The sequence below is a fragment of the Lissotriton helveticus genome, chromosome 1_1 (assembly GCF_964261635.1).
Source record: "Lissotriton helveticus chromosome 1_1, aLisHel1.1, whole genome shotgun sequence".
NCBI lineage: Eukaryota > Metazoa > Chordata > Amphibia > Caudata > Salamandridae > Lissotriton > Lissotriton helveticus.
Genome location: NC_136057.1, coordinates 276,150,279 through 276,177,617, shown reverse-complemented (window position 1 = coordinate 276,177,617; position 27,339 = coordinate 276,150,279). Strand labels below are relative to the sequence as shown.

Sequence of the window (27,339 nt, the reverse complement as noted above, 5' to 3'; positions counted from 1 at the left end):
AAATATTGCCAGGTTTAGTACCACTCGGTCGCGCAGGTGTGGGGTCCCAGGCACGTCAGCCAACTGCTCGAGGGAGCTTTAACATTACAATTGCGGGTGGGGTCGCACACTACTCACACACCAGCGGGTTTGCCCCTAAGGACTGTGGTAAGTGTAGTTTGTGTTCCGCGATGCATCTTCTTTCGATTCCGTGCTATCTTCGCCATCCCTGGACACGTGTTTCGGGGTATTTACCCCTCATCAGCAGGGATTAGGCCGTGTTCTGGGGTTGCTGGTGGCTGCCAAATATTGCCAGGTTTGGTACCACTCAGGCGCGCAGGTGCGGGGTCCCAGGCTCGTCAGCCAACTGCTCGAGGGAGCTTTAACATTACAATTGGGGGTGGGGTCGCACACTACTCACACACCAGCGGGATCGCCCCTAAGGACTGTGGTAAGTGTAGTTCGTGTTCCGCGATGCATCTTCTTTCGATTCTCCGCTATCTTCGCTATCTTAGCCATCCCTGGACACGTGTTTCGGGGTATTTACCCCTCATCAGCAGGGATTAGGCCGTGATCTGGGGTTGCCGGTGGCTGCCAAATATTGCCAGGTTTAGTACCACTCAGGCGCGCAGGTGCGGGGTCCCAGGCTCGTCAGCCAACTGCTCGAGGGAGCTTTAACATTACAATTGGGGGTGGGGTCACACACTACTCACACACCAGCGGGATCGCCCCTAAGGACTGTGGTAAATGTAGTTTGTGTTCTGCGATGCATCTTCTTTCGATTCTCTGCTATCTTCGCTATCTTCGCCATCCCTGGACACGTGTTTCGGGGTATTTACCCCTCATCAGCAGGGATTAGGCCGTGTTCTGGGGTTGCCGGTGGCTGCCAAATATTGCCAGGTTTAGTACCACTCAGGCGCGCAGGTGCGGGGTCCCAGGCTCGTCAGCCAACTGCTCGAGGAAGCTTTAACATTACAATTGGGGGTGGGATCGCACACTACTCACACACAGCTGTTAGATATAATTAGACTGCTGCTAGTATTGGAAGGCACTTGAAAATCAAGTTTGTATTTATATATTTATTAATTGTTTAATTGGTCTCTATACCATTTAAGATGATCTACTTTTATAACATGGATTGTTTTGTATTGCATTTTATATTGCAAACATACACATACACAATAAAGATGTTAATATTCCTACATAATGGACTCATTCAAATGAGTGTTGCTGTATAACTAAGCTGCAAAGAATTTGAAAACCCTGGATAAAGATTAAAGGCTTGGCTTTACTTTCCCACCAGAAGATCAAGCCCTTTCTCTGTAAGCACATGTGTAATTTTCCATTTTCCCGTCTCTCACCTCTTTTCAGGACATTTACTTTGACTCAGTGAGAGTTAACATGTTGTGTGTTAGACACGGCCTCTAGGGCTGCTCCTAATGGGTTCAGGAAAGGTGCTGATTGTGAAAGGTTATCTCGAGGTCAGATTTCAAAGAAGGTGAGCCCGGGTGTGTGGGAGGGAGGAGGACACTGGGTGGGCAGGTGAGTAGCTCTCTCTGCCTATAAAAAGCAGACAGGGGTGTGCTCAAGGACCAGTAGAAGCTGACCTCAAGTTGCCAAGATGAGAGCCGTCCTTCTTTTCATCACCCTCATTGCTTTTTCTGAGAGCATCAACAAGTGAGTATGACCTTTCTCTGAGATAGTAAATTGTTTCTGGCTATATAGTAAGTTTAGATTCATGCAGTGATGCGATCTTTCTAAAGAAGAGGAAGTTGCTGTGACGCTTTTTTTTCTGGATTCAAAGTTTATGACATTATAAGAATAATAACTTTTTTTAAACTCATTTTTATGAGTTTCATACCCCATCTAAGCAGTTTCTAAGCACTGTAAAGAGCAGGCGTCACTATTGTCCATATTAATGATACTCAGTTTACCAGCCTCGGTAATTTGGAAGACTAAAAGGTTGAGTTGACCATGCTCTGATTTGAAAGAGGCGACCTGTCGGTCGCAGCAGATGTCAGTAGCGATCATGTAAATATGTGAAAGTATTTGGCATGGTCTCATATGGCATAAATAGGTCAAAGGCTAGTTTGTTTCTTCAAGATTCTATGACTACAAATCACCTGAATTAAAAATCACATTGGGGCCCTTATTCATCCGCAGCATTTGTTACCATTCAAATACTAGTGCTAACTATGTGCCTATAAATGTGGTCAAACATGTGGAAACCAGTCTGCACATGTAATTCCCCATTTCTCTCAATTGATTGTAATAATACGACTACCGGCTGCTATAACGCAATCACAGGAACCGTGGGATTAACACAAATGTACCAACATTTGAATAAATAAGTGATTGGTTCCCATTCGGTTTCTCTGTGGCAATGTGGTCTGGCAGTTATTCAGCAATTCCTTGCCTGTATTAAGGACTTTTACTATCATGTTTCAAATCAACGAGTCATACTTGACTTACTTGCATTGATTTTTCAGAGAATTTGTTATATTCCACTTTATTCGTATATGATGTTGTGTTAGTGCTGTCAGATCCTAGTGGTGAAGGCATGAGGAAGCAGTAAGCTGCAAGGTCAGGTGTGTGATAGAATCTTACCTTCAATAATCTACATGTACCTTAAATCACAAGTCCTATCCCATTCCAGCCCTTCACCAAAATATCTTTACACCCACTCCCCACATCCGAGTGCCAGCATTCAAAGCAACCACATCCCGATCATTGAGTCTACGATCCCTTCCATTCACCACTGCATACAACTGTATTCCACAAAATCATCAATACCACGTGTATGCACACCAGTATAACAGACCTTACTACCCAAGTATACCTTAATGCACTGGTCATCATGGAAACCTCTCTCACTTCACTGTCCGTCCCATCTCAAATCGCCCGCCCATACAAAATCTTTCTTCTTTAAAATTACTGCACACAGTGGACCAGATTTAGCATTCTTTCATGCAGCGCAATGCAGCAATCCACCTTACTGCATTTAAGGGCAGTAGTGTGCCAAATTTACCATTATACGGTGCATTCCTGTCCTTTCCTAGCGCTAGCCTCTTTTGGTTGCTTAGCGCCAAGTCAGGCATCCTTGCATCATGGTGAAGGGGTGCCTGCATTATAGGCAGGATTGATTTTGTGCAGGAAGGGACACTATCTTGCACAAAAACAATCTAAATAGGCATTTTCTTCTTTGAACATGTACATAGAGGAGAAATAAATATATTTCCCTTGTCTTGCCTCACCTGGGGAGGCCTAGAATGTTGGCACATTCCAAAGTCCACTGCTAATGGTGAATCTGGGAATGCACCAAAATCCATGAGTGGATGTGTGGGAACAAGCACGCCCCACCTATGGAAGGCCTCCCTTTGGGCAGAATAACGCAAGATAGTGATTTACGTTGCCTTGCGTATTTCCAAATTTAAAGCCATGCAGGGCCTTGCCAGATGGCCTTACGTGTCTTGCTAAATCTCACTTAGGTTTTGCGTAGTCCTACCACCCCCTTGCATGGCCCAAGGGTACCACGAAACCTTCATAAATCTAGTTAATAATCTATAATAAGGCAATTTTGAAGACAAAAGCTAACTTCTAAAACCAAACTATCTATCTTTCCAGAGACAAGAGCAGCGCCTTATTATAAGTATGTCAGCGCTGCTTCGAGCTGGAACCTCACCCCAAACACCACTGAGAAATAAAAATAAAAAAACAAATTCATAATTCAAAGGGTCAGCAAGCTCAGTGCCACAGTTCGAAGACACATTTGACTCCTGCATTAACTCCATTATTAGAGGACCATTATTATTATTATTATTATTATTATATTATTATAGTGTCATTTGTAAAGCGCACGGCTACCCCAACGGGGTGTCCCGGCGCTGAATGGATTGAAAAACGGTCTCTGAATACAGAGAATTACTGGCAGAATAGGAAGGTCTTCAAGGATTTGCGAAAGCACATCTACAGGGATACAAAATCCTGGATATAACTCAATCAGGGTTTACTACCAAATACTGAACAGAGACCACTCTTGTAGACGTTGCAACAAATCGCACACAGATGACGGACCACTAAGACAGGTGATGGTGGATCTGTCTGGAGCCTTTGATATGATGAACCATAATATCATATCTCAGTGATTGTTACCAGTCTCCAGTGTCAAACAGCTTACCAGAGAATAGTTGTGTCCTTCACGACTGACTGGTACAAGTAGAGAAGATCTACTCATGAAGATCATTCAGTGTTAGTGTGCACTAAACTTCGCCATTATATCCTTAGCAATTTATTATCAACTTTTTTTACTCTTACAGCCACAAATGTATATATTGAAAATAAAATGTATTACTAAGGGTAGACTGGAGCAGCACAAAAACAGAATCTCTGCACCTGCCCGAGCAGATGGCATTACAGATGTTTAAGAACTCCTTAAAATGGAGTGTGAATAAAACCAATATGTAGGTACGAAAAAACATAGTCGATCTTACCGCGCTAATAGATCCTATTCTTCCCTAAGATAAAGTTAAGAATCTAAAAGTATGTCCAGCCAGTTCACTGATGATGGATTGAGAGGTACGGAAAAGAATACAAAGTATTATTTACCACCCGAATTGTTCTAGGGCAATAATACAATTCACTCCCATAAGATACATTTGGGGACCCAAAAGTTCTAAGACAAGGATGAGTATGGGTAGTTAGAAAGGGAAGAAAGGGCAAGCCTAGGGTAAAAGCTGCACTCCCTGGCTTTCCTTGACATCCATTTCCAAATTTTAAGTGATGTAAGATGACAAAGTACAGCAAACAAAGTACTTAAAGGAAATAACAGAACCATTTATGTTCAAAACCAGCACCACGCCCCTCAACTCTGATCAAGAAGCTCCTGATAGCAAAGCCCGGGGTGTTATTGTAGTCATGGACTTTACCGCTTTGCTGGATTGTGCAGATTTCCAGACCTTCCCTAAAACTGTGCAAGCTGCAAATAAAAGAGGCATTGTTAATTGCAGATTGTCATACATGTTGCTGTTGTCTTTAAATGTTGGCTAACAAGTTTGGGCTCTTTTCGCTCAACAGATATTTACAACTGTGCCTTCAGTGTTTTAATGTAAATCTGTAAAGCAGGTTCTACTTTTCTTTTTCCTCCTCTTAGGATCCCTTTGCAGAAAGGAAAGTCCCTCAGAAATGCCCTTCGAGAAAAGGGTTTGCTTGAAGATTTCTTGGGAAGAAACCCATACGACCTGTCCACCAAGTACCAGACCTTTTCCACGGTGGCCAAGGTGGCCAATGAGCCGCTCATTAACTACTTGGATGTGAGTAGTTCTTTCACATACTGAAGTTCATGTCTCTGTTGATGACTCTTCATCGCCTGAAGGTGAGGCAATAGGATGGTGGGTTAAGGAATGGACACACTCCGTTGAAAGTTGGGATGGCTGAACACTCAATACACAACGATGGATCAATGCTGAACTGACGGTCGTGTCGTAACTGACACTTTGTTTCATAGGGAGAGTCAACATTCACTAATCCAGCAGGAATATTAGCAGTTGAGGTACTTGAAGGACTTTCTCCATCGGCTTGATAACTTCTCCGTAATCTTCACCACTCCAGATTCAAGGATTTCTTGCCACAGTTCTTACAATGTCAGGGTGACAAGCTGCGACAAGGAATAAGGAAGAGTGATTAATGTCTCATATTCTCACCAATGGATTTAAGGACAGATTTACTAAATGCTCACATAATGCAGGGTAGCAAGCAAAGTTGCTGTGCTGCATTGCGGTAAAGGGAGCAAGCAGAAATGAGCCATATCTGCTACGATATGGTGCATTCCTGCTGCCTTCTAGTGCTGGGGCTTTGTGTGCTGCCTAGAACAACGCAGGCACACTTGCAGCATAGGGCAAGGTTACTTGTATTTTTGTGCAGAAAGGAAAACCTCCCTGCATAAAAACAATCCTTTGAGACATTTTCCTCTTTTGTGTGTACTGCAAAGATATTTCTCCTCATTATCCTCATCAGGAAAGGCGTAACATTTTGATATATTCCCAAGTTTACAACTCTTTGTAAATCCAGGAATGCACCAAAATCCATGGGATGATGCATAGGAACGCCCATGCTCCACCCATGGAACGTCTCCCAAGTTGAAATGTAACATAAGGTAGCGCAAGTGGCTGCCTTGAATTACATTTCTATTCAAAGCCCTGCAGAGCCATGCAAATCAGGCCTTGTGTGCCTTTGTAAATATTACTGAAGTCTTTGTGTCCTCCTGTGGTCGACTTGTGTGGTGCAAGGACAATGCAATGTCTTCATAAATATGGGCATCAATCTCTGCATGTCCAAGGCTTGCTTGTCGCACACCTCCACTATCAGCTGTTGTGTGAAAGATGGGCAAAAAAATGGTAGTCTGATTACTTTTCAGAAATCAACCTCATTTACTCGTCGAGATGTGCCAACCCATTGTAGTAGTGATAATACCGTCCAGTATCGACAATCCGAGGTGTGGTGTCACTGCATGTTGTTACCAGCCTATTTGTGAAGGGATCCACCATGATAAGAAATATACACCGGACTACAGTAGTTTGATTGCTTTCCTTTATTCCTCAGAACTCCAAGCTGTTCTCCTCAGAGTCCCTGCATTATGCTGAACCACACTCATAATGTAATGTGTGGGAGCAAGAAAATAGTAAAAAGTGTGGTAGCCTCATTACTTTCTGGTTCTTATTTATGAGGCCTTGCAACAGTTTTGCACTTCTGTTGCGTCACTTTTTGTGACGCATCAGTCGTGTAAAACATGCCTGCTGTTGTGCCCTATTTACAAAGGGACGCATCTAAGCAGATGCGTCACTTTGTAAACCCCTGCGCTACATTTTACCTGTGTCAGGTATAATGTATGCAGGTTGGGCATTCTCATGTAAGTAAGCCTCGTAGAAGTGATGCAGTGAAATCCACCAGATTTCACTGCGCCACTTCTAGGGTGCAAATGCGTCAATATCTTACGCCTGCCTTACAGCTGGAGTAAGACTGATGCAGGCCCTTTCACATGGGGCTTGCCCCATGTGAAAGGACACATTGCTGGAGTTGCGTCACTTTTATGACACACTCCAAAAATGCGTCACTTTTGCGCCATACCGATACGTCAGAAATACTGACGTATCTGTAACTCCTTGCGACATGATGAATCATACAGTAAATATGACGCATTAATCATGTCGCAAGGAGGGCGCAAAGAGAAGTAACGCATTGCTGCTTTCACGCAGCGATGTGTCACTTCTCATAAATGAGGCCATATGAGTCCAAGGCTTCCACTTCACTTCACTCAAACTATGATGAACATCACTCTGATTGAAAAGACAACTCATGAAAATTAGTCTTATTACTTGCGGGTGATCTTCATTACTTCACGTCACGTCCAAGGTTTCCTTATCTTATTCGTTAAACTAGGAGGAACTTCACTGTTGATGTAAGGTCTGTGACAAGGAGGAAGGCGGATAAGGCTGTAGTGAAGGACCTCATCTTTCCTAGTGTTCCAGTCACATGGGGCTGGTACTTAAAGGGACCACAGATTGTGTATTAGTGATACTACTAGGGATTGTCAACAGTATACTAAATGGGCAGTTACCATTTCAAATAATTAGGGGCCAGATGTATGAACACATTTTCCCATAGACACAGAATGGGTAAAACTGCTTGATACATCTGGCCCTAAGTCTATATGAAGGCCAGAACTATGCCCTCAGCTGGGCCACCAGCAAGAATTAGAGTACTCTGCCGTATTATGTTGCACAAAAGAGATCTATTATATGGGTGAGTCAAAGCAGCACGGGTGTATTGCTAATCAACTTCTGGGATTAGGCCCAGATAGAGGGTCACATGAAAGTCTTTATAACACTCGACAAGCAGTGCCTGATTTTGGGGCTTGTACCATGCTGTACCGCCATCCTATAGCATCCTATATCACATGCTTTGTGAAGTATGGAAAAGAGGGAATTGGACCTGAGTTTGAAACCAATTCCCATACACTTCTATGGAGTGGTGGATTGGCAGTCCAGGCATGGCTAGCAGCAATGTGGTTTTGTTATCAAGAGGTCTAAGGCCAGGACTGTGTGCTTCAAAATATGTTGTATCATTCTATGCTTAGGAGCTACAACATTGTATGTCTGATAATATATTGTATATGGTTTCCCTGACAGGCGGAATATTATGGAGTGATATCGATCGGCACCCCGCCTCAGAAGTTCAATGTGATTTTCGACACTGGGTCCTCCAACCTATGGGTTCCGTCTGTGTACTGCAGCTATCCTGCTTGTAGTAAGTACACTGGTTCGCCAATTCTGCTCTTTGTAAAGCTGGGGCAAGCAACAGACTTTTAGCATTTTGAAAATAATTATGAAGAACTGTATTTATTGGTACACAAACGCTCCACATGACGAATCGATTGTATGATTGTTGTCTAGAAATTAACCAACAATTGTTGGGCAGCCATTTCCAAAGAAGTATTTTTTCTTATTATTCTAAGATCACTGACACCAAAGAAAGTGCAGGAACTGTTGAAAGCTCAGACTCTTCTACTTCATCACTATTGTGGTATGGGTGGATCAGAGACAATGGAGACTTGCAGACAGATTGGAAACTATGAAATACTTCACAAGTTACCTGAGTTTTGAAACCATGTAGAATTAGGAGCAACTGTGATCTTGATACAAATTCAGTTATATTTATTTAGTAACAAGATAGATAGATAGATAGATAGATAGATAGATAGATAGATAGATAGATAGATAGATAGATAGATAGATAGATAGATAGATAGATACATAGATTGACCACTTCCTTCATGTCCATCATTGCTGGGAGCAAATAATGAATTTTGACTAATAGTAGATGGGTTTGGAGTCAATGCAGCTTTGAGTTGTATTGGCATAAGGACTCTCATCTTGCTACTCAAGAGCTACTGGTCGATACATGGTATCTGAGAATGATCACTGCAGCTCACTGTCCAGGTATGCCTTTGACATTAGAACCCTGCTGGAAGAAGATACGTTGAACGTTTTATTCATCACAGAATCGTGGCTTAGTGACAGCTCAGCTCCGGATATCCACCTCGCCCTCCCGGTGGGCAACCAGATCCACTGATTAGATCGGGTAGTAAAAATGGGGGGTGGAATTGCCATTATTTTAAATAATAATTTCAGATGTATTACCTCCTCCCTCTGTCTCCCAAAGTGTGAAAGTCTTCTGTTCCAGATCACACTATCCCCTACCTGTACGTCCTCAGGTGTCCTTATCTACAGACCACCGGGTACTAGCTCCAAATTCTTGGAGGCCATCCCAGATATGCTGGCCAGCCTAGAGCTAGAGAAAAACTGGCAATTTTGGGCGACTTCAACCTGCACTTCGACATACAGGATGCCTCCTTTGTTAAAAAGCTGAAAGCAGACCTTGGGGCACTACAACTAAACCAACTTGTGTCAACCTCCACACACGAGAAAGGGCATACCTTGGACCTCGTTTTGTCAAATGATCCTCTGGTCACACTTTCTACAGTAATCCCAGTCCCCTGGTCTGATCACTGTCTTATTCTCTGTAAATTACCCAAATCTGCCCAACAGATCAAGTGAAGGACCCTGAAGACGGCCATAAGAAGATGGTCGAAGCTGATCTTAGGATTTGGGAAACAGCTCTGAAGTATACAATTCCTAATTTTGTAGGTAATCTAGAAGATAATTACCAGCAATGGGAAAACTGGCTTGTCCAGTCACTAGATGCATGCATTCCCAAAATTAACTCCAGTCCTGAAACACATAGAAAACAAGCCCTGGGGTACAAGAACCACATCTTTTCACTGAAAAATCATTGCAAGAAACTAGAAAGGAACAGGAGAAATGAATGTGACACGGCGTTTAAAACAAAATATAAAGTTTCAGTCAGATTCTATCACAACGAAATACAGAAAGCGCAGGTCAAATTCTAAGAGGAAATAATTACTCAGGCCTTGAACTCCCCAAAGGAACTATTTAGAGTGGTCAAAACCCTGTCCACTCCAAGTGATAGTAACATCAGTCCCCAAGCCACAAAAGAAAGATGCAACGAAATAGCTTCCTTCTTCCACAAAAAAGTAACTGATATTTATGATCAATTCCAGATCAAGCCCGAACCTGCACGACTGGAGGAAATCAAGAGCAGGGATCTGCCACTGCCTCCAACTTTAGCACAATTCCCTAAGCTTGACGAAGAGACAATCATTAACCTAATAAAGACAACCAAATTCGGATCTCCATTAGGTCCTGCACCCCCACATACCTTATCCAAAGGGGCAGAGGTTATATTACCTTCCTTCATGGAACTTCCTAATCACTCACTAGATGCAAGCTTGGTTCCTAAGCAATGGAACCATGCAGTAATTAGACCCCTATTAAATAAACCCAGCTAGATCCAGCAATCTTGGCTAACTTGCGACCCATCTCATTACTACCTTTTTAGGAAAATTAATAGAGAAACATGTCAACCGGACATCAGTAAACTTTCTGGACAATAATAACATTCTTCATCCCACCCAGATGGGCTTCTGTACCCACCATAGCACGGAAGCAGCGCTTCTGGAGGTCACAAGGAGCACAAAGCTATACTAGATTATTGAGGCTCATCCTCTATCTTACTATTGGATCTAAGTGTGGCATTCGACACAGTGGATCACGCTATTCTAAGAGAAGGACTTCGGGAGGTGGGAATTCAGGGCAAAGCATTAGACTGATTCATTTCGTATATAGAAAACAGATCCTACCAAGTCATGGACAAAGACTGCCCCTCACATAACTTACCAACTATTTGTGGCATCCCTCAGGGATCATCACTCAGCCCCACACTGTTCACTATATATGTGCGCCAGCTTGCCACTTTAGTGCAGGATTTTAACCTGTCGGCGGTCTCCTATGCGGATGACACCCAGCTGGTTGTCCAACAGAAGGTCCTAATCAAGGAAATAAACAATTGGCACCCTGCTTGGATAAATTGCGCCACTGGATGTCAAGGTGCCGCCTAAAGCTCAATGGCGAGAGGACCAAACTAATGATATTAGAAAGCCATGTCATACATAGACCCCTGAGTAGATGGCCAGATAACGTGGGCCCGACCCCAAACAGGTTATAAAAAACATTGGGAATCTAGTTGGACAGTTTACTAACAATGGACCACCAAGCAAATACATTGTCTGGCATTTGCTTCTCGCTACTCCAAATGATATTGATCCAACAGCATCTAAGAAAAATGGGCATTTAATCCCTCATTGTTTACCGTCTGGATTATGGCAGCTCTCGTTATGTTGGTGTGCCCAAATACGTAATAAAGAGATTTCAGACGGTACAAAATGCAGCAGCAAGGCTCTCTTTAAAGGTTCCTAGTTACGCTTCTGCAAGAGAATACCTAAAACAGCTGCATTGGTTCCCAATTGAGGCAATGATTCAGTTTAAATCCCTTTATATTGCGCATAGGGCCATAAATAACAAGGGTCCTATAAAGCTCAGAGAGTTGGTTACCACTTATGCTCCAACTAGACATCTGAGATCCACGCATTTTCATCTCCTCAGTACAACCAGGATAAAAAGGATGAGATGGGGAGGAAGATCATTTGCACACTTAGTACAGAAGTAGTAGAACAATCTTCCACCCAGTCTCAGAGCAGTGGAAAATAAACTCTCTTTAGGAAGAAACTTAAGACATAGCTGTTTCCCCGTTAATGTACCAGAGCCCTAATTCACAGCACAGCACTCACCAGTGAGGGGAAGTCCTCGGGTAGCTATGCGCTTTATAAAACACAAACATAAACGTCCTAAAAAGTTATCTAATAACAGATTAGGAATTGTTCATAATTACAGCTCCAATGTCACCTGCTACATCCACCAAATCAACATTGTTATAACTCTTCTTGGCTTTATTAACAGGTTTACACGGTATGAACCTAGCCAGAAGGGTAGTGGCGACTACACATATGACAAGACTGAAATTAACTATACCTAACGGCACCGACTAGTTGTTAAATCAATCAATCAACTTGGATTTACGGAGCACTGCTAATCACATCTGTCTTGTCCGTGTTGAGCTTCAGGCAATTTTTCTTCATCCATTCGATAAGACTCATCCTGCAGTAGTGGAAGTTGGCCCCAATGGTTGATGGGTATTTGAGAGTGATAGGATTAGCTGGGTGTTGTCTGCGTAGGACATGATGTTGAGGCCATGGGTTCTGAAAATGTTGACAATGGATGTCATGTAGGTGTTTAACAGGGTGGGGCTGAGGGATGAACCTTGAGGGACACCGCAGATGGTGCTCTTGGGTTCCGAAGTGAATGCTGGTAGGAGGATTCTCTGGGTTGATCTTGTGAGGAAGGATGCGATTCATTTGAGGGCGTCTTCCTGGATTCCCATGTGGTGGAGTCTTTGAATGAGTGTGTGGTGGGATACAAAAGTTGCTGAAAGGTCAATATTGTTGATGAATTGTGGTCTGTAGTCAGTGTGTCATGTTCCGATCCACGTGCCATGTTAGAGCTCTATGTATATTAGACATGCAGTATTTTCTTAAATGAAATGTACATATTCTTTACATTTCCAGGCCTAGATCTTAGCAGTTCTCTCCTTCTGTCAGGTGAAAATGGAATGCCGGACTTCCTTAGCACTTGTCATTCAGAAATGGTGATGGCTATTTTCTAATTTACAAAGCAGCAGTTTCATGAATGTACAGAATCTTGGCCATGTGTTGGTGGCTTTGCTCCACATCTATACTAGGCATCTGATCAGCTGCTATCCAAGTGCTTCAAGGATTTCACTTTTCTCTACATGGCGATAAATAATGGTTGCTTGAATTCAGGAATGTTTACCTGTGTCACTGGAGTTGGGCCTGTTGGCTCACTTTTGAAGTTAAGTGGCTGTCTTCTTAACTCACCTTTGGTCTGCATGGATTACTTGTAGCACTGTACAGTGAGTGATACTTGCATATCTGTTCTGGGTTGATTGTGTGTGTGCCTGTGGATGGTACATAACATGGAGGCCTGTGGGTTTCATTTAGGAAGCCCATGGTCGGGAGAGGCCAGAGAGATGAGGACTGAAATCCTCTGACAGGAGATGTGTATTGCTGACATTTCTTTGGGCTGCAATGGGACACACACACTGGAGGGAGAGGAGTACAACATTATCTCTGTACCTGAAAGGACTGTCTGATTCCAGGAAGAGATACTAATCTGTGTGACCTGGGATGATTATCAGGGAGAAAGAGAGAATGATAAGTTTGGCACCAGCTGGGAATCTGAGAGGAAGGCTTAGTCATTTGAAACTTTATGGAGTATAAAACAATTAAAGGGTCACGAGGCAAGCACAGGCTACTCAGTCCAAGTTTGGGGGTTGTAGCCTTTTACTCATGTTGCCCTAGGTCTATCCTACTATAGGCTTTGAGTAACTGTACCAAGCATTACCCTGTCAGTACTTCCTCTGCACAGGTCAAGCAGGTAAAGTCCCTTCAGAGGGATATAGGAACAAAGTATGTGAGGGCTCACAACTCAAAGTGCCCACAGTGTCCCTAATAAAGTGACTTTCCAGTCCAATACTGCTTTGATATAAAATAAGTATTCAATACATATGTACAATTCAACACACTAAATAAATACGCAGTCTTCCTTTAAGGCTAGTGCCCTAGCTCTGAACTAGGCCATATTTCTGCTCCTGAGCCCTTATGGGTCGCTTCCCCCTTTCTTTCCCTACACTCGGAATCTGCATCCCCAGGGGAAACTTGGAAAGTGGCCCCACGTGCTGCCTAGACTAGTGTGTGTATTACAGTTTGGCTTTGGCCTTGAAAAGTCAGCTTTGGACCAAGCACCGCTGAGCGGACACAAATCTCCATGAAAGCCAGCCAGCCATGATTCAGTCTTACTCAACTGCAGCTCTTTTCCCACAGCACTCCCACTTCAATCGGTGTGCACCTCACTGTCCTGTGTTCAGTGGGGGCAGGGCTCACATATGGCGCCAACCTCTAGTCACAGCAACTCCTTCTTTGTGATCCAATCAGGTAATTGGAAAAAGCAGGGGCCTTAGTCATGGAAGCTTCTGGTCTTGTTTCTGAATCCCTTCCGGGAGTTATGGGGACTACGACGACACATTGGTGGCTCCAACAGTCCTTTTGGTCCCTTCCTGGCATCTGTGTGGCACAGGCACTTGCAACAGTCCTGATTAGGTTGGCTCTTACAGGCAGCTGCCCTGCAGTCTTTGGTAACCCCCTCCTGGCATACAGGAGGCCACAGAAACAGGTGATGGTTCACAGTCTCAGGTGCAGAAGGTGACAGCCAATATCCTCTCAGTGGCAATGGGCAACGACCATGACAGACTTTGGTGGTCCCCTCATGGCAGAAGAAGGGCCATAGACACAGACAACGACAGTGAGATCAGTGACCCCGGGTTACAGCCTTCAGCTTCACAGCACCAATGTGGGTTACTGACTCCCCTCCAAAGGATGGGCAGCTTTCTTGTAATGCTGGTCCCGACTAGACAAGGCACCTCATACTGTGCTGACTGAGATCCACTCGACAGGATCCCCATCGGTCCTTGCTCCCTCCAGGCTCTCTTCTCCTCCTCACAGAATACATTGGTCTTTACTCAGTGGCCACAGTTTTTGGCATGCAGGAAAACTGCTGGTACTCCAGGCACAGGGCAGTGTTCTTGACTGCTAAATAATGGCCCTTCCCTGAGATGGGCGATAGGAGATTGGCAGACCTTGGCCCCCAATCCTGGACTGAGAAGCAAAGAAGACTTGGTGGTCCTCCCCCTCCCGACGAGATAGTGTTGTTCTACCAAGTATGGCGACCATGAGCCCACCTTTATAGTCCACACCTAGACACACATGTGATTTAGTGTCTGGCTTTTGAAAGTTGTGATGGGGTTCTCAGCTCCTTTGAAGTGCTCTCTCCTCTGCACTACCCTTTGTCAAAGAGACAGTCTGCCACAGCAGGAGTGGCTCTAATTCTGAGGGACCCACACCACAGGCCAAGGGAGTAACCGAGGACTACACCTGGCTGTCAGCCTCTACTGAAATATGCCCCATATAACAATTAAAAAACAATATATTACAAAAATATATAAATTAAAGAATTCAAATATGATATTCTTACCTTCTACCTTCTGTCCCACAATATTTTTGACACACTATTCGTGTCAGTATCAAGATTCACCAAAATGTCAAAGGTACACGACTCCACCTAAAAGTCTCCTCTGCTTCAGATATCTAACCCCTCAACCACTGTAATACATCATCCAGACCTGGATGTTCAGCATCTGGTTAAAGCTCAACCTAGCCTGAGACTTACCCCCACATGCATCAAGTGGTTTTGGAGTCGCAAACGGTGTGAATCGGAAAAATCGGCCGTTTGCGATTCCAAAATCACTTTTTGGTATGCATGAAACAATTTTTCTGAACCCGCAATTTTTTGCATTTCTTAAAAATGCGATTGCATTTAAGGAATCGCATTTGTGCGATTCCTTAAATGCAATGCATGAATGTTTTCAAAATTGCAAATTCTGAAATAGGAGGTGCAAATTAACACGAAGTTGACCCTCGTGTTAATTTGCGAAAATTTCAAAAATGCTTATTATGTCCTTTGGACATGTGTATGTGAAACTTGCACTTAAAAAAACATTTCAAGGGTGCAGGGGGGGGGGGGGGGTCCTTTGGACCCCCCTCAGCACCCTTTAAATGCATCAAAAAAATGGAATTCGCAAAATAAAAAATTGCAAAAAGGCATTGATTCCTATGGGCCTCTAGGCCCATAGGAATCAATGTAATGCCATTCCTTAATTGCGATTCGCAATTAAGGAATCGCAAATACCGAAAATTAAGAAATCCTAAAAACTTTTAGGATTTCTTGATGCATAGGATTTTGCAATTCCTAAATTGCGATTCCTTATATTTCGCAATTTAGGAATTGCAAAATCCTACAATGATGCATGTGGCCGCAAATTCCTACTATTTACCAAAACCACCAAACTTGCTATGAACAGTTTTTGAGTTATATATTTCAACAATTGATAACGCCAGATGTACTTAACCACTTTTTGTCATTTTGTTGTCAGTTTACCTATACTTATTTCTTCTACTTTTACAAAATAAGTTTGTGAATTTTGCCTTTTTATTTCTTGACTGTAGCCCTTTTATTTCCCTTAGTAAATATAGATATGTCAAAATGCAGAGGAATCCTTGAAGCCCTGGCAATGAAAGGGTTGGTTTGGTGCTGCTTAAATTCTTAAAAAGCCTGTCACTTGGTGTCATATATGCAATGGGTAAGCCCCGGATTCCACACTGAATTTTGCTTTACTCTTAATCTCACTTTGGTGGGAGTTCATACTCTGCTCTGCCCCTAGTTATTAATCTATGTTCTCACAGTTTCCCTCTGTACTTGTGCATCTGGAAGATTTAAAGTTAGTATAGATCTTTGATGGTATCAATAAAGCTCATTGACGGTGTTTATTTACCTCTTCCTGACCATGTGGCTCTTAAACCCCAACCCAGCAGTTACATTTGCATGCAGTGATGAATGTCTAGCCTGTAGGTTGCAAGCGTGTGGTGGAGCACAAATATTCCATGACTGTAAATGCATCAACCTGTATGCCAGTGCTCTCCATTTGATCCATGTCATGTGTGACACCTTAGCCAGTCATGCACAGTTTTATGCATTCCGGCACTTTTATCTTCATATTTCCGTGGAAAGTATAGGATTTCATCATGCTTAGTAGTCTTGGCTAAAAGTAAGATTGGTTGAGTGTGCATGGCCACACATGACAGGTTACAACATGTTGCCTATGATTTGATGGAATACACTACTAAAAGAACTAGAAAAACCAGCTCCTAGTGGGAAAACCAGCAGATATCAGCACGAGGAGATGGCACCGGGCCCCCATTTATGGCTCCTCCAAATGTGATAATACTAATGAACAAGAGGGGCGAGTGATACACTAGGCCTGGGGTACACAATAAAGTGTACTATAAAGTGGTGCACTGTTCAACCATAGCATATCTCTCACAACAGCCCTTTTCTGCATCCACTTCTGGCGCTGATGCTGTGGCACTGAAGCAAATACTCTAGCTCACCTCACCCAGGCCCTACACTAGCAGCAGCAGTGCACATGTGGGACCAAATCTTGATCTCAGGGCAAGCCGCCCCGGGCACCCAAAGATGGGTTTGACCAGTGCTTTAAGTGGGCTGAAAGAGGTGGGGTTATTTACAAGGGGTATTGCCAAAGAAGCGTAACTTGGAATCGTTCCCAAGAGGCGTGGTCTATGCAACTAAGTTTGTCACTAAATATTATAAACTAAAATGCTGTGCTTCACAAAGCATACCATTTGGCCAGTATTTTAGTGACCCTCTGTGAGTTGTTTATTACTGCATCCAGACATATAACAATTATGAATATATGAGGCTGTCAATTAAACATTACTAAGGTTTGTGGAAGTGGGAGTGGTCTTCAGATTGTTTTAATTACCCATTCTCCGCTCACACCACCTCCACTTTACTCTGCAATCTCTCTCTGATAGACATGTTTGCCTTTTTCTCTCTACATCTTTGTGAATATCCTCCATCTACAGCTCTCATGTCACCTCTTTCCTCGTCAACAGTGTGTTTTCACTCTCTCCATATGCACGTACTTCATTGTATCCCCTCCATTTCAAACTCCCCCAACACACACAACCCTCCTACTCCGCTATAAACACTGCATTTGCATTTCCATTGGTGCTATCCATATTTCGACAGCTGTGTACCTCCTTCACAGAATGTGGTCGTTGCAATTGGCATATTATACTGCCACCATCACAGACAAATGACCAGTTAAAGATCTTAATGTGATGTATTTAAACACACGTTCTCTTGCTAAACATCAATTAGAAATATATAACATATTGGATATTGATGCACCAGACGTGCTTTTACTGACTGAAACTTGGCTCAAAGAGGAATCCTCCCCAGATATTCTGGAGGCCCTTCCTGATAATTATTTCCTTTTATGCACTGACAGACCGCCAGGGAAAAGAGGGGGAGAAGTGGTTGCTGTTATTAAAAAAGAACTATCTACCTCCACTCTGCACCACTTTGAAATTCTATTAGATGACTTGTTAGTAGTCAAACTAAACCTGCACAACAGCGCTCTGATTTGTGTGGTATTATACAGACCGCCTAAAACGATGCCTGATGTCCCCAAAGTGATAGCTAACCATATTGCGTCCCTAACTACTGACTACAACAAAGTGATGGTGGTAGGAGATCTGAACTACTGGGCTAATGAGACAGATGGGGTAAAGCTGTCCAAGGAACTCACGGAGTCCCTCGCCTGTCTCAACCTTACTCAACATATCCACACCCCCACGCACATCAAAAGCCATAACCTCGACCAAGTGTGGTCCATCAATGTCACTCTGCACAACTTGGTAGTTCAACGATGTGCATGGTCAGATCATTATACGATTAGCTTTAATCTGCTTGCTCTTCCATGGATCATAAATCCCTCTCATCCTAGAAGCACCTTCAGAAATTAAAACCTGGTTGACTTGAAAGAACTAGTCGATATTCTTTCCTGTGAGCAGCCTGCCCTTGAAGGAGATTCAGATAACTGGGAAAAATAGATCAAAGACTGGCAAAGGAATGCCTTTAGCCTCCATGCTCCTTTACAGACTAAAATGTCCCGCTCTAGGCAACACGAAGCATCGAAATGGCTTACTAAGGACTTGAAAATACTTAAACTTCATGTACTCCAAGCTGAGCAGAAATGACGAAAAACCTATATAGCAGAAGGTAAAATACAGTTTACCGCAAATCTGCACAGGTATAAAGCAGCCATTCTGGAGGCGAAGAGAGCCTTCTTCCCTAACAGGGTATTCGACTCCGCAATGGCTCTAAAGAAATCTTTAGGATTGTAAAAGAATTATCTAATTCGAGTCACGTGACGCCACCCTTTACGTCCAGCCAGGAACTTTGTAACAACCTGAACTCCTTCTTTGTGGAAAAAATAAAAAAATAAAAAAATTCCATCGACTCCAACAACAGTAGAACTGAAGACAGTAGGGTATATTTCAATTCTTTGTCCCTCAACATCTTCCCTAAGCTAGATAAGAAACGCCTTCTGGATCTTTTAGCAAAGGTCAAATCAAGCTCCCCCAAGGAAGATTGCCCCATTAACATTCTGAAAGCAATCTACCGGTCCTTTCCTGACACTTTTCTTAAGTTTCTTAATCTCTCACTGTCCCACGGCACCGTACCGCCAGCTTTCAAAGTGTCCCAGGGCTGAACGTATCCTCAGGATCGAACCGATGCTCTTTGGAGTCCACTTCTCAACAACCCCAAGTCTGGATGTGAGAACACACAGAATAAAGGGTGGTTAAGCGGGGGAAGGGAAGGATGGGGACAGCAGGGAGGGAGACCTGTAACATGACACAAAAGAGAAGCAATTACTACTAGGTTTATAACCTCTCTCTATTTCTCAATCTCCCTTAATACCCATACTTCCACTAACCTGTAAAGAAAAATGCATATACTGAAGTACAGGGGTGTTGAGCGTGCAACCTCTAATCCTCATACAACATTCTGGAAGACATAAACGATTCTATTAGGTCAAGATCTATTCTTCCGTCAGTACCTACTACCTCCCTAACCCCAGCGATATATACCTGGGATAGTGAGGCAGGCATGTTGGCTCAAAAGACACTCTGTCTATTACACGCCTGTGGAGGACGATAATAAAGCAATTAAAACAATGTTGAGTTGCAGTAGTGATTGTCACGATACACAGAGCAGAGGACAAATGGTCTGGAACACTGATTAGAATTCACATAAGTAGCGAAAATAGTATCCAGAAGGAGTGTTAGTTCAGAACTCAATAACGAGAAGAGTTACGTCACTCTCCCCGCAAATGCACTCCAAAAGGAAAACTGAAGCCAGATATTCCGTAAATCAGGAGTGTATCAGATATGCCAAACTTTCCCGCCGCATGAACCTTATTGACAACAGGACTGTGGATAGTTTGCCAACGAGGGGAAATAGGTCATAAGAGTATAGTCATGTACTATACAGTCGAGGGACCCTTGAACAAACAGAGAACCAGAATATATATATATACCCTCACAAAAGCTCCAACTAGTTAGCACTAGGAGCTCCGCCAACGTATGGAATATACGATCAAGATTACTCCACACCAACGGTAGAAGCAGAGTGAGCAGGCTTCACAAGTTCGAGAAAGGGTAAACAAAACAGCGGTGCCAACGGCACTCTTACCCGACCAAGAACACAGGAAATAGGGCCAGTGGAATCCGGGAATCAGAGGAATAATCGTCAGCTTCTCTCCGCGCTGAGTCGCTATTTCGGTGTTTCTGCATCACGTGTGACGCGGTGGCTGACGTGGCGTCTGACGGCAGGCGTTGTACCGAGGCTGCCGGGAAATGTAGTTTTTCCCCTTCCTCAGCATGTGCCTGCGCGAGTGTGGCTGCCTTGACCCCTAACAGTACATCCCCCTCTCGGAGAGTACAGGCAGGCGCATGGTTTGTCAGGACAACGTTTGTAGAACGCAGCAACTAGTTTAGGAGCATGCATCGAGGCCTCTGGTTCCCAAGAGTTCTCCTCAGCACCATACCCTTTCCACGCAATCAAAAACCTGAGTTTGTTAAGACTGATCTTGGAATCAAGAATCCTAGCCACTTCACATTCCTCCTCCTGATCTATCCACACTGGTGGTGGTCTAGCATGGACTGAACCAAACGCAGGCTTCAACAAAGAGACATGGAACACAGGGTGAATCCTCATATGAGAGTGTAAAGCTAACTTCACTGCCACTGGATTAATAAGTCACACTACCTGTATGGACCTATGTACCTGGGATTGAACACACTATATTGTTTAAAACGGATATTACGTGTTGAGAGCCACACTAAATCCCCTTTCTTGTATGTGGACCCTGGACGGCGATGTTTGTCAGCTTGTCTCTTATACAAAACCTTGGCATGCATTAGATGTTTCTTTGTGTGTTGCAAGATTGGTTGAGTGTGCAAACCAGCTCCTGTATCTGCACTATTCTCTCCTGTACTTCTGGAATGTGCTCACACCTCCCCGGCACAATGAATGGTACAAAGCGAGGGTGTACTATATAAGGGAGAGTGTTTTGTGGAACTGTGTTGGGCATTTTTGTATGCTATTTCAGCCAGCCATAACCACTCCACCCAAGCGTCTGTATTGTTATCAACATAACTGCGTAAGTACTGTTTAAGGGTTCGGTTCAATCTTTCCGTTTGCCTGTCAGTCTGAGGGTGAAAACTAGTATACAGGGCAGACGAGATGTGCAATGCTGAATACCAGACCTTCCAGAATTTGGCCGTGAACCTGGTAGCACGGTCTGACACTATCACCTTCGGGAGGCCATGCAACCTCACTACATGTTCCATCAAGGAGTGGCTAAGTGTCCGGAGTTAGGAATTTTCTTACAGGCTAAAAAAATGCCGCATCTTCGTGATGACCAAATTAACTGTATGTCCTTTGTCGCATGGGAGCCCAACTATAAAATCCAATGAAAACCGTTCCCATGGGATGTCTGGAGTGGGGAGACGTTGTAACAACCCTTGTGGTTTTCCTGGAAGGGACTTGTTTTGAGCACACACAACGCAGGCTTTTATCTATGCCGGAATGTCCCTTCGAAGAGAGGGCCCCCAAAATTGTCGTAATATCTTTTCACAAGTCTTATCAGTGCCATGATGACCTGCACTAGGGTCTGTGTGACACCATTGGAAGACTGTTCTTCTCAATTTGAAGGTGGGAATCAGCACTTGTGTCCCTTTCATGACAACACCTTGTTTTGTCGTCCATTCAGGATGGTGTTTCACTCAATCCTTCCATTTAAAGGTTTGAAGGCCTTTCACAACTCCTCGTAGAAATTGGTTGCTATGTACTACTCCTATCACATTCTGTGGTTCCAGGATAGTTGTTTCAGGGTTGCTCAAAGGTATTACGGTGGACTCCTGTTGAGTTAAAGCATCAGCCTTTTTGTTCATGTTCCCAGGGCGGAACGTTACTATGAAGTTGTATTCTTCAAAGAATGTCATCCATCTGAGGAGCCTTGGCGTGAGCTGACGAGCAGTCTTTAAAAACTGGAGATTACGGTGATCTGTATATACAGTGATTGTCTGTTGTGCTCCTAACAGCCAGTGTCTCCATTCCCCAAAGGCTTCCTTGATTGCGAGCAGTTCCCTTTCGGTTATGGTGTAGTTCTGTTCCGCACTGTTTAATTTCTTAGACATAAAAGCAACCGGATGCATTTGTCCTGTGGTGATATCTCTTTGTGAAAGCACCGCTCCAAGTGCCACATCCGAAGTGTCCGCTTCTAATATGAATGGCAAGGTGGGATTGGCGTGCGTTAAAATGGGAGCTGTAACAAACGCTTTCTTTAATATGTCAAATGCCGCTTGTGCTTCCTGGGTCCATTGAAATTGTATATTCTTCTTAGTCAGGTGAGTAAGTGGGGCTGCCTTGTTGGAGAATTGTGAAATAAAACGCCTATAAAAATTGTCGAATCCCATGAAACACTGTATGTCTTTCACATTTTTGGGACAAGACCATTCGGAAATGGCCCTCACCTTAGAACCGCCATTTCCTGTCCTGAGGGAGTAAGTACAGCACCCAAAAACTCAACTGTGGAAACATGAAACTCACATTTGCTGATCTTGCAAAAAAGTTGGTGTTCCCTCAAGGTCTATAGGATGTGACTTACATGTCTGATGTGGTCCTCTGTTTTCATTGAATAAATCAAAATGTCGTCGATGTATACGACGACTATCCGGTCCAGGTATTCCCGTAAAACATAATTTAAGAAGAATTGGAATGCGGCAGGCGCATTGCATAGGCTGAAAGGCATGACTAGGTACTCGTAAAGCCCATACCTACTCTTGAATGCCGTCTTCCATTCGTCTCCCCTTGGCATCCTTACCAAAAGATAGGCACCACGCAGATCCAGTTTCGTGAAGATCACCGCTCCTTTAACCTGTTCCAACAACACCGATATTAACGGGAGCGGGTACTGGTTACGTATGGTGATGGTATTTAAGGCACAAAAGTCTATGCACGTTCTCAATTCTCCATTTGCTTTAGGAATAAAAAATAACGGAGAGGCAGCAAGTGAACTAGACGGATGTATAAATCCTAGGGCCAAATATTAGTCTAAATACTGGCGCAGGTGTTTGTTCTCGGGTTCTGTTAGGGCATAAACCCTACCACAGGGTACTATGGAACCAGGCTTTAAGTCAATCCGACAATCTCAGGGCCTGTGGGGGGCAAAACTTCCGCTATTTGGTCATCAAACACGTCTTCAAATTGTTGATAGCAGGCGGGCAATTCAATCTCTTTCTCTGCAGCGGTGGCGATGTAAAAATGATTTTCATTGGTGGGAGTAAGCAATTTGGATTTATTCCAACAATGTTCTTTGCAGAAATCAGAATCCAGACTCAATGTTTTCTGCTTCCAGTCAATACTGGGATTGTGAATGGAGAGCCACGGTAACCCTAATATGATGCTGTACAATGGGGCTTGAACGATGTTAAAGGATAAGAGCTTGTGATGTATTCCTATAGGTTCTGTATCGATCCCCCTATTCCTGACCCTATTCTGGTTAACAAGTTAACTAGCAGCCATCCCATGATGCAGAAACCGTTATCTGATGAAGCCACACCACGGCACAGGAACGTGTTATCTGATTAGGTCATAACGCTTGCCATCTAATTAGACAAGCGATATTCCTCCAGCCCCTGATAAGGCATACGGAGTTCTCAAAACAAATCAAACCTATGACAACCTGGGAAAAACCCTGCGGCCATTGTTTTGATTTCATCGAGAACTTCAGCAAAAGAATGTGCTAACGACCAAGTCGTATGACATCCTTATTGACGTATCTATGTCCATCCTTACGTCAATCTCGGCACCTTACAGGTATAAATATTACCGGTATTGCTTTAAGCAAACACACGCGGTGGTGACGAGATCGGAGCAGCCAGACTTGCCGAAGCCCAGAGCAGAGCAGACCCCGCTGGCGCAGCCCCGCCTTCCTGACGCGCTGAGAACGAGACGCTGCTTTCTCCTGCCGAGAAATCCAGCTCCGGCGCTTCCGGGTAGCCCTCGCAGGCAGCCTGGAATATCGAGACCAGAGACGAGAGATACCATCCCTCATTCATCCTAGATTCCAGGTACAGAACTGAATAACCCCTTGCAGAGAATTCTTGAGTCAGTCACTTGGCAAAACAAACTTAACTTAAACTGCTACTTTCTATTCCCGCCCACGTATTAGGCTTAGGTCAGGTACACCGGGGTAGGCGTAGTTAGAAACACCAGTTGAGTACGATTAGTCAAATGTATGTATGTATGTATCTATTTTATCAATTTTAAACCACCTTATGGCTTAGAAACCTTATAAATGTTTTTACAGTATTATTTTATACTTCTGCTTTTATTGTATGCACTTTACTTAACCATAAGTATTGCGATAATATCGATCCATTTCTCTTGTACGAGAAAAGAGACTGATCAATAAATAACATCTTTTATTGAACACGCCCGTCTCTTCCTTTTCTCTACAATCTGGTGAGACTAAGAATGCACGTACTGACTGAGTAAAATAAGTTGTCTTTTGTTTTCACACGACTCTAGAGATACACTCTTGATTAGGGGAGAGCAAAGTTGTCATGTTCTATGGTTGTCAGAAACTAAATCCCTTCTTGTCTATCCAGGGAGGTTCAACTCCTCCTTGCCTATTCGAGAAAGTTTCTAGTGAACTCTGAGCTAGCTGGCAAACCCAAAACTTTAAGTCTAATATCGACAATAGAAGACCTAGTTAACGTCTGGTCTAGGCCTATACTATTGAAGGTATTATTCCAATGCGCAGAGCCTATTGGGATAATAGGAACTACACTACATGGCGCCCAAACGTTTGGAAAGGCGATAAAACTAACGCAAGACATTAGAGTAACTCAGTCGTGCTTTTTCACTCAGACCCCTTTTTTCCCATAATACTCCAAACACGTCTGGAGTGGGTGAAAGGTCATATCCGCCAAACCTCGCAGGAGGAAACTCCTATGTATGGTTCTTGGTTTAGTCAACGTTGAAGGATACACTGTTCCAAAATATTGTGCATCTAATCTTTGCTTCCATAAGAAACCTGATCTGCAAACAAACAAAATAACCTTCCTGACAGTAGAATGTCAGATACTGAAGAAGAAAGAGAGATAGCTAGAGTAGCAGCTGAACTCGTAGCAGCTGATAATACTATGCAAGAAGCAGACCCGGATTTAATACGCATCCCGGTCAACACAAGGAAATCTATAACTTTAAAACTTATAGAAAATGGACTGACACCTAGAGGTGGCACAGTCATATTCGTAATAGAGGCACACGAATATCGGCAGACAGAGGTGTTCTATTCATGGATACACTTTCCTGCAGCAAACGCTGTAACAAAGGTCTTCCACCATTACAAAACAGAGGAACCTCCTGAAGAATACACTCCTTTCGAGGAGGTGGAAGTACCACTTAAATTTCAAGAGCACCTGCTCTTGTTTAATGGCGCCCTAAAACACAACAATCACATCACCAGGCTCGGTCCATTAGGTAGACCAGGAGCAACGTGGCCGGTCCTAGCCGGATACACACCACATCCAGACATCGAAGGGATGTCTGCAGCAAATCTTTTAATACAATTAAAGCAATTAATAAAAATACATAGACAATTAGTCCAATATGTAATGCGGACTTCAACAATCCAACCAGCAATTAAAATTCCACAGCTGACCCCTCATCAGGGGAACACAAATAAAATTACACCACAGAACATACAGTCCTGCCTAGGTAAGGTACCAGCTAAAAGGGAACAAATACCATTCTGGTTAGCACAAAAAATCACCCAAATAGAGGCGGTGTTTCCAGACACCACTCCTGTGGATAAACACAGGATTCTGACTATCTGTCTTCCAATAGGAATCGCACCACACGTGGAGGACTGTGACACTTGGGGTACAGTCTTTGCTTCCATTTACACAAAAACGCATGGTGTTCCATCCATCTCGGTAATACCAGATGTGCTAAAACAAATTCAAGATGAGTACGGTCCAGAACCCGCTTTAACTCTTGGTATGAAATTACTGAAAGACTTCAAGCAGGTCTCGGCTATATTACTAGCCAATATAAAGGGAGAAGCAGCAAACGTGGCGATCCCCCAGAGGTTAAAAGAAACAGATATAGCAGACCAACCAGCTGAAATTGCCAGAATCATAGAGAAATCCTATGAGGAACTAGGTAGAGATAGTTTAGGTGAAATACCAGTAAAACCCCAACTGATTGAAAGTCCTGAAAAAATATTTATTAAAAATAATTTAACATCACAAAAGAAGAACTGGGATGGAAACAAACAATCCAATCCGAAAGAAAAGAGATTCCAGTCCAGAGGGAGGTCTCCTCGGCGGAGAGAAAAATCTCCAAACCAAGGACACAGGTCTCCCCAAAGTGAGCCCTCTGGGAAAAAATACAACCTTAGAAATAGGGATAATATAAAGAAACCGGATAGATATCAAGATTTTGATACACGTCCCTCTCAATCTTTTCAGACTTCCTCGCAGAAATCGGAAAGAAGAGGACGATCGGAACCCAGGGAAGGGCACGTCAAGTCCAAAGACAAGGAACCTGCTCCTCCAAATAAGAAATTACAATTTCCAAAAAAAGAAGGTAGCCAGTATTAAAGTATTCAACAATGCCGAGAATACTGAGGACACAGCTGAAAAACGGAGAGTGGGCTCAGACAATGCTAGACAGCGCAGCAGAAGTGAGCATAGCTCGCAAAGTCCTTATGAATCATCTGGAGACAGTGGACACGAATGAATACCTTCAAGTGGAAACTGCAGACACCAGAGTTAGCAAACCTCACAAAATATATGAAATAACATTACGTATAGAGGGGGATAAGACTAGAAAAATAAGGGGACTATTTTGGGATAATCTCTCCAAGGGCTATGACATCCTTCTAGCTGAAAAAGACTGGCCACCCGAGTTTGTCAGGGAGTGCCCTCATGGCGAAGAAATAATTATGCCTGCCTTCTCAAATCATATCCCAATTCATAAAAAATATACACTTGCAAGAAAGTGGGCAGTAACTCAAGCTCCTGCTTTATATAAAAATCATGTAGGATGGGATGAGGATTCTCCTCCTCACAAAATCCAGTTAAAAACACAACCTACTGCACAAAGACAGTACCCAATTAAGCAAGAAGCTAAAAAACAGGTAAAAGAAATCCTAGACCAATTAGAATACCAGGGGGTGATTGAAACTTGCACC

The 27,339-nt window shown here is 43.4% G+C and overlaps 1 protein-coding gene across 1 annotated transcript in view; it reads left to right on the top strand.

The window, feature by feature from the left end:
* Nucleotides 1-1,555: 1,555 nt before the first annotated feature.
* Nucleotides 1,556-27,339, top strand: part of LOC144792655 (pepsin A-like) — a 216,172-nt gene continuing 190,388 nt past the window's right edge. Inside the window, exons 1-3 of the mRNA XM_078667836.1 lie at nucleotides 1,556-1,656; nucleotides 5,129-5,288; nucleotides 8,163-8,280. Of these exons, the coding sequence (XP_078523962.1) occupies nucleotides 1,601-1,656; nucleotides 5,129-5,288; nucleotides 8,163-8,280 (334 nt within the window). The 5' untranslated portion in view covers nucleotides 1,556-1,600. The remainder of the gene's footprint in view (nucleotides 1,657-5,128; nucleotides 5,289-8,162; nucleotides 8,281-27,339) is intronic.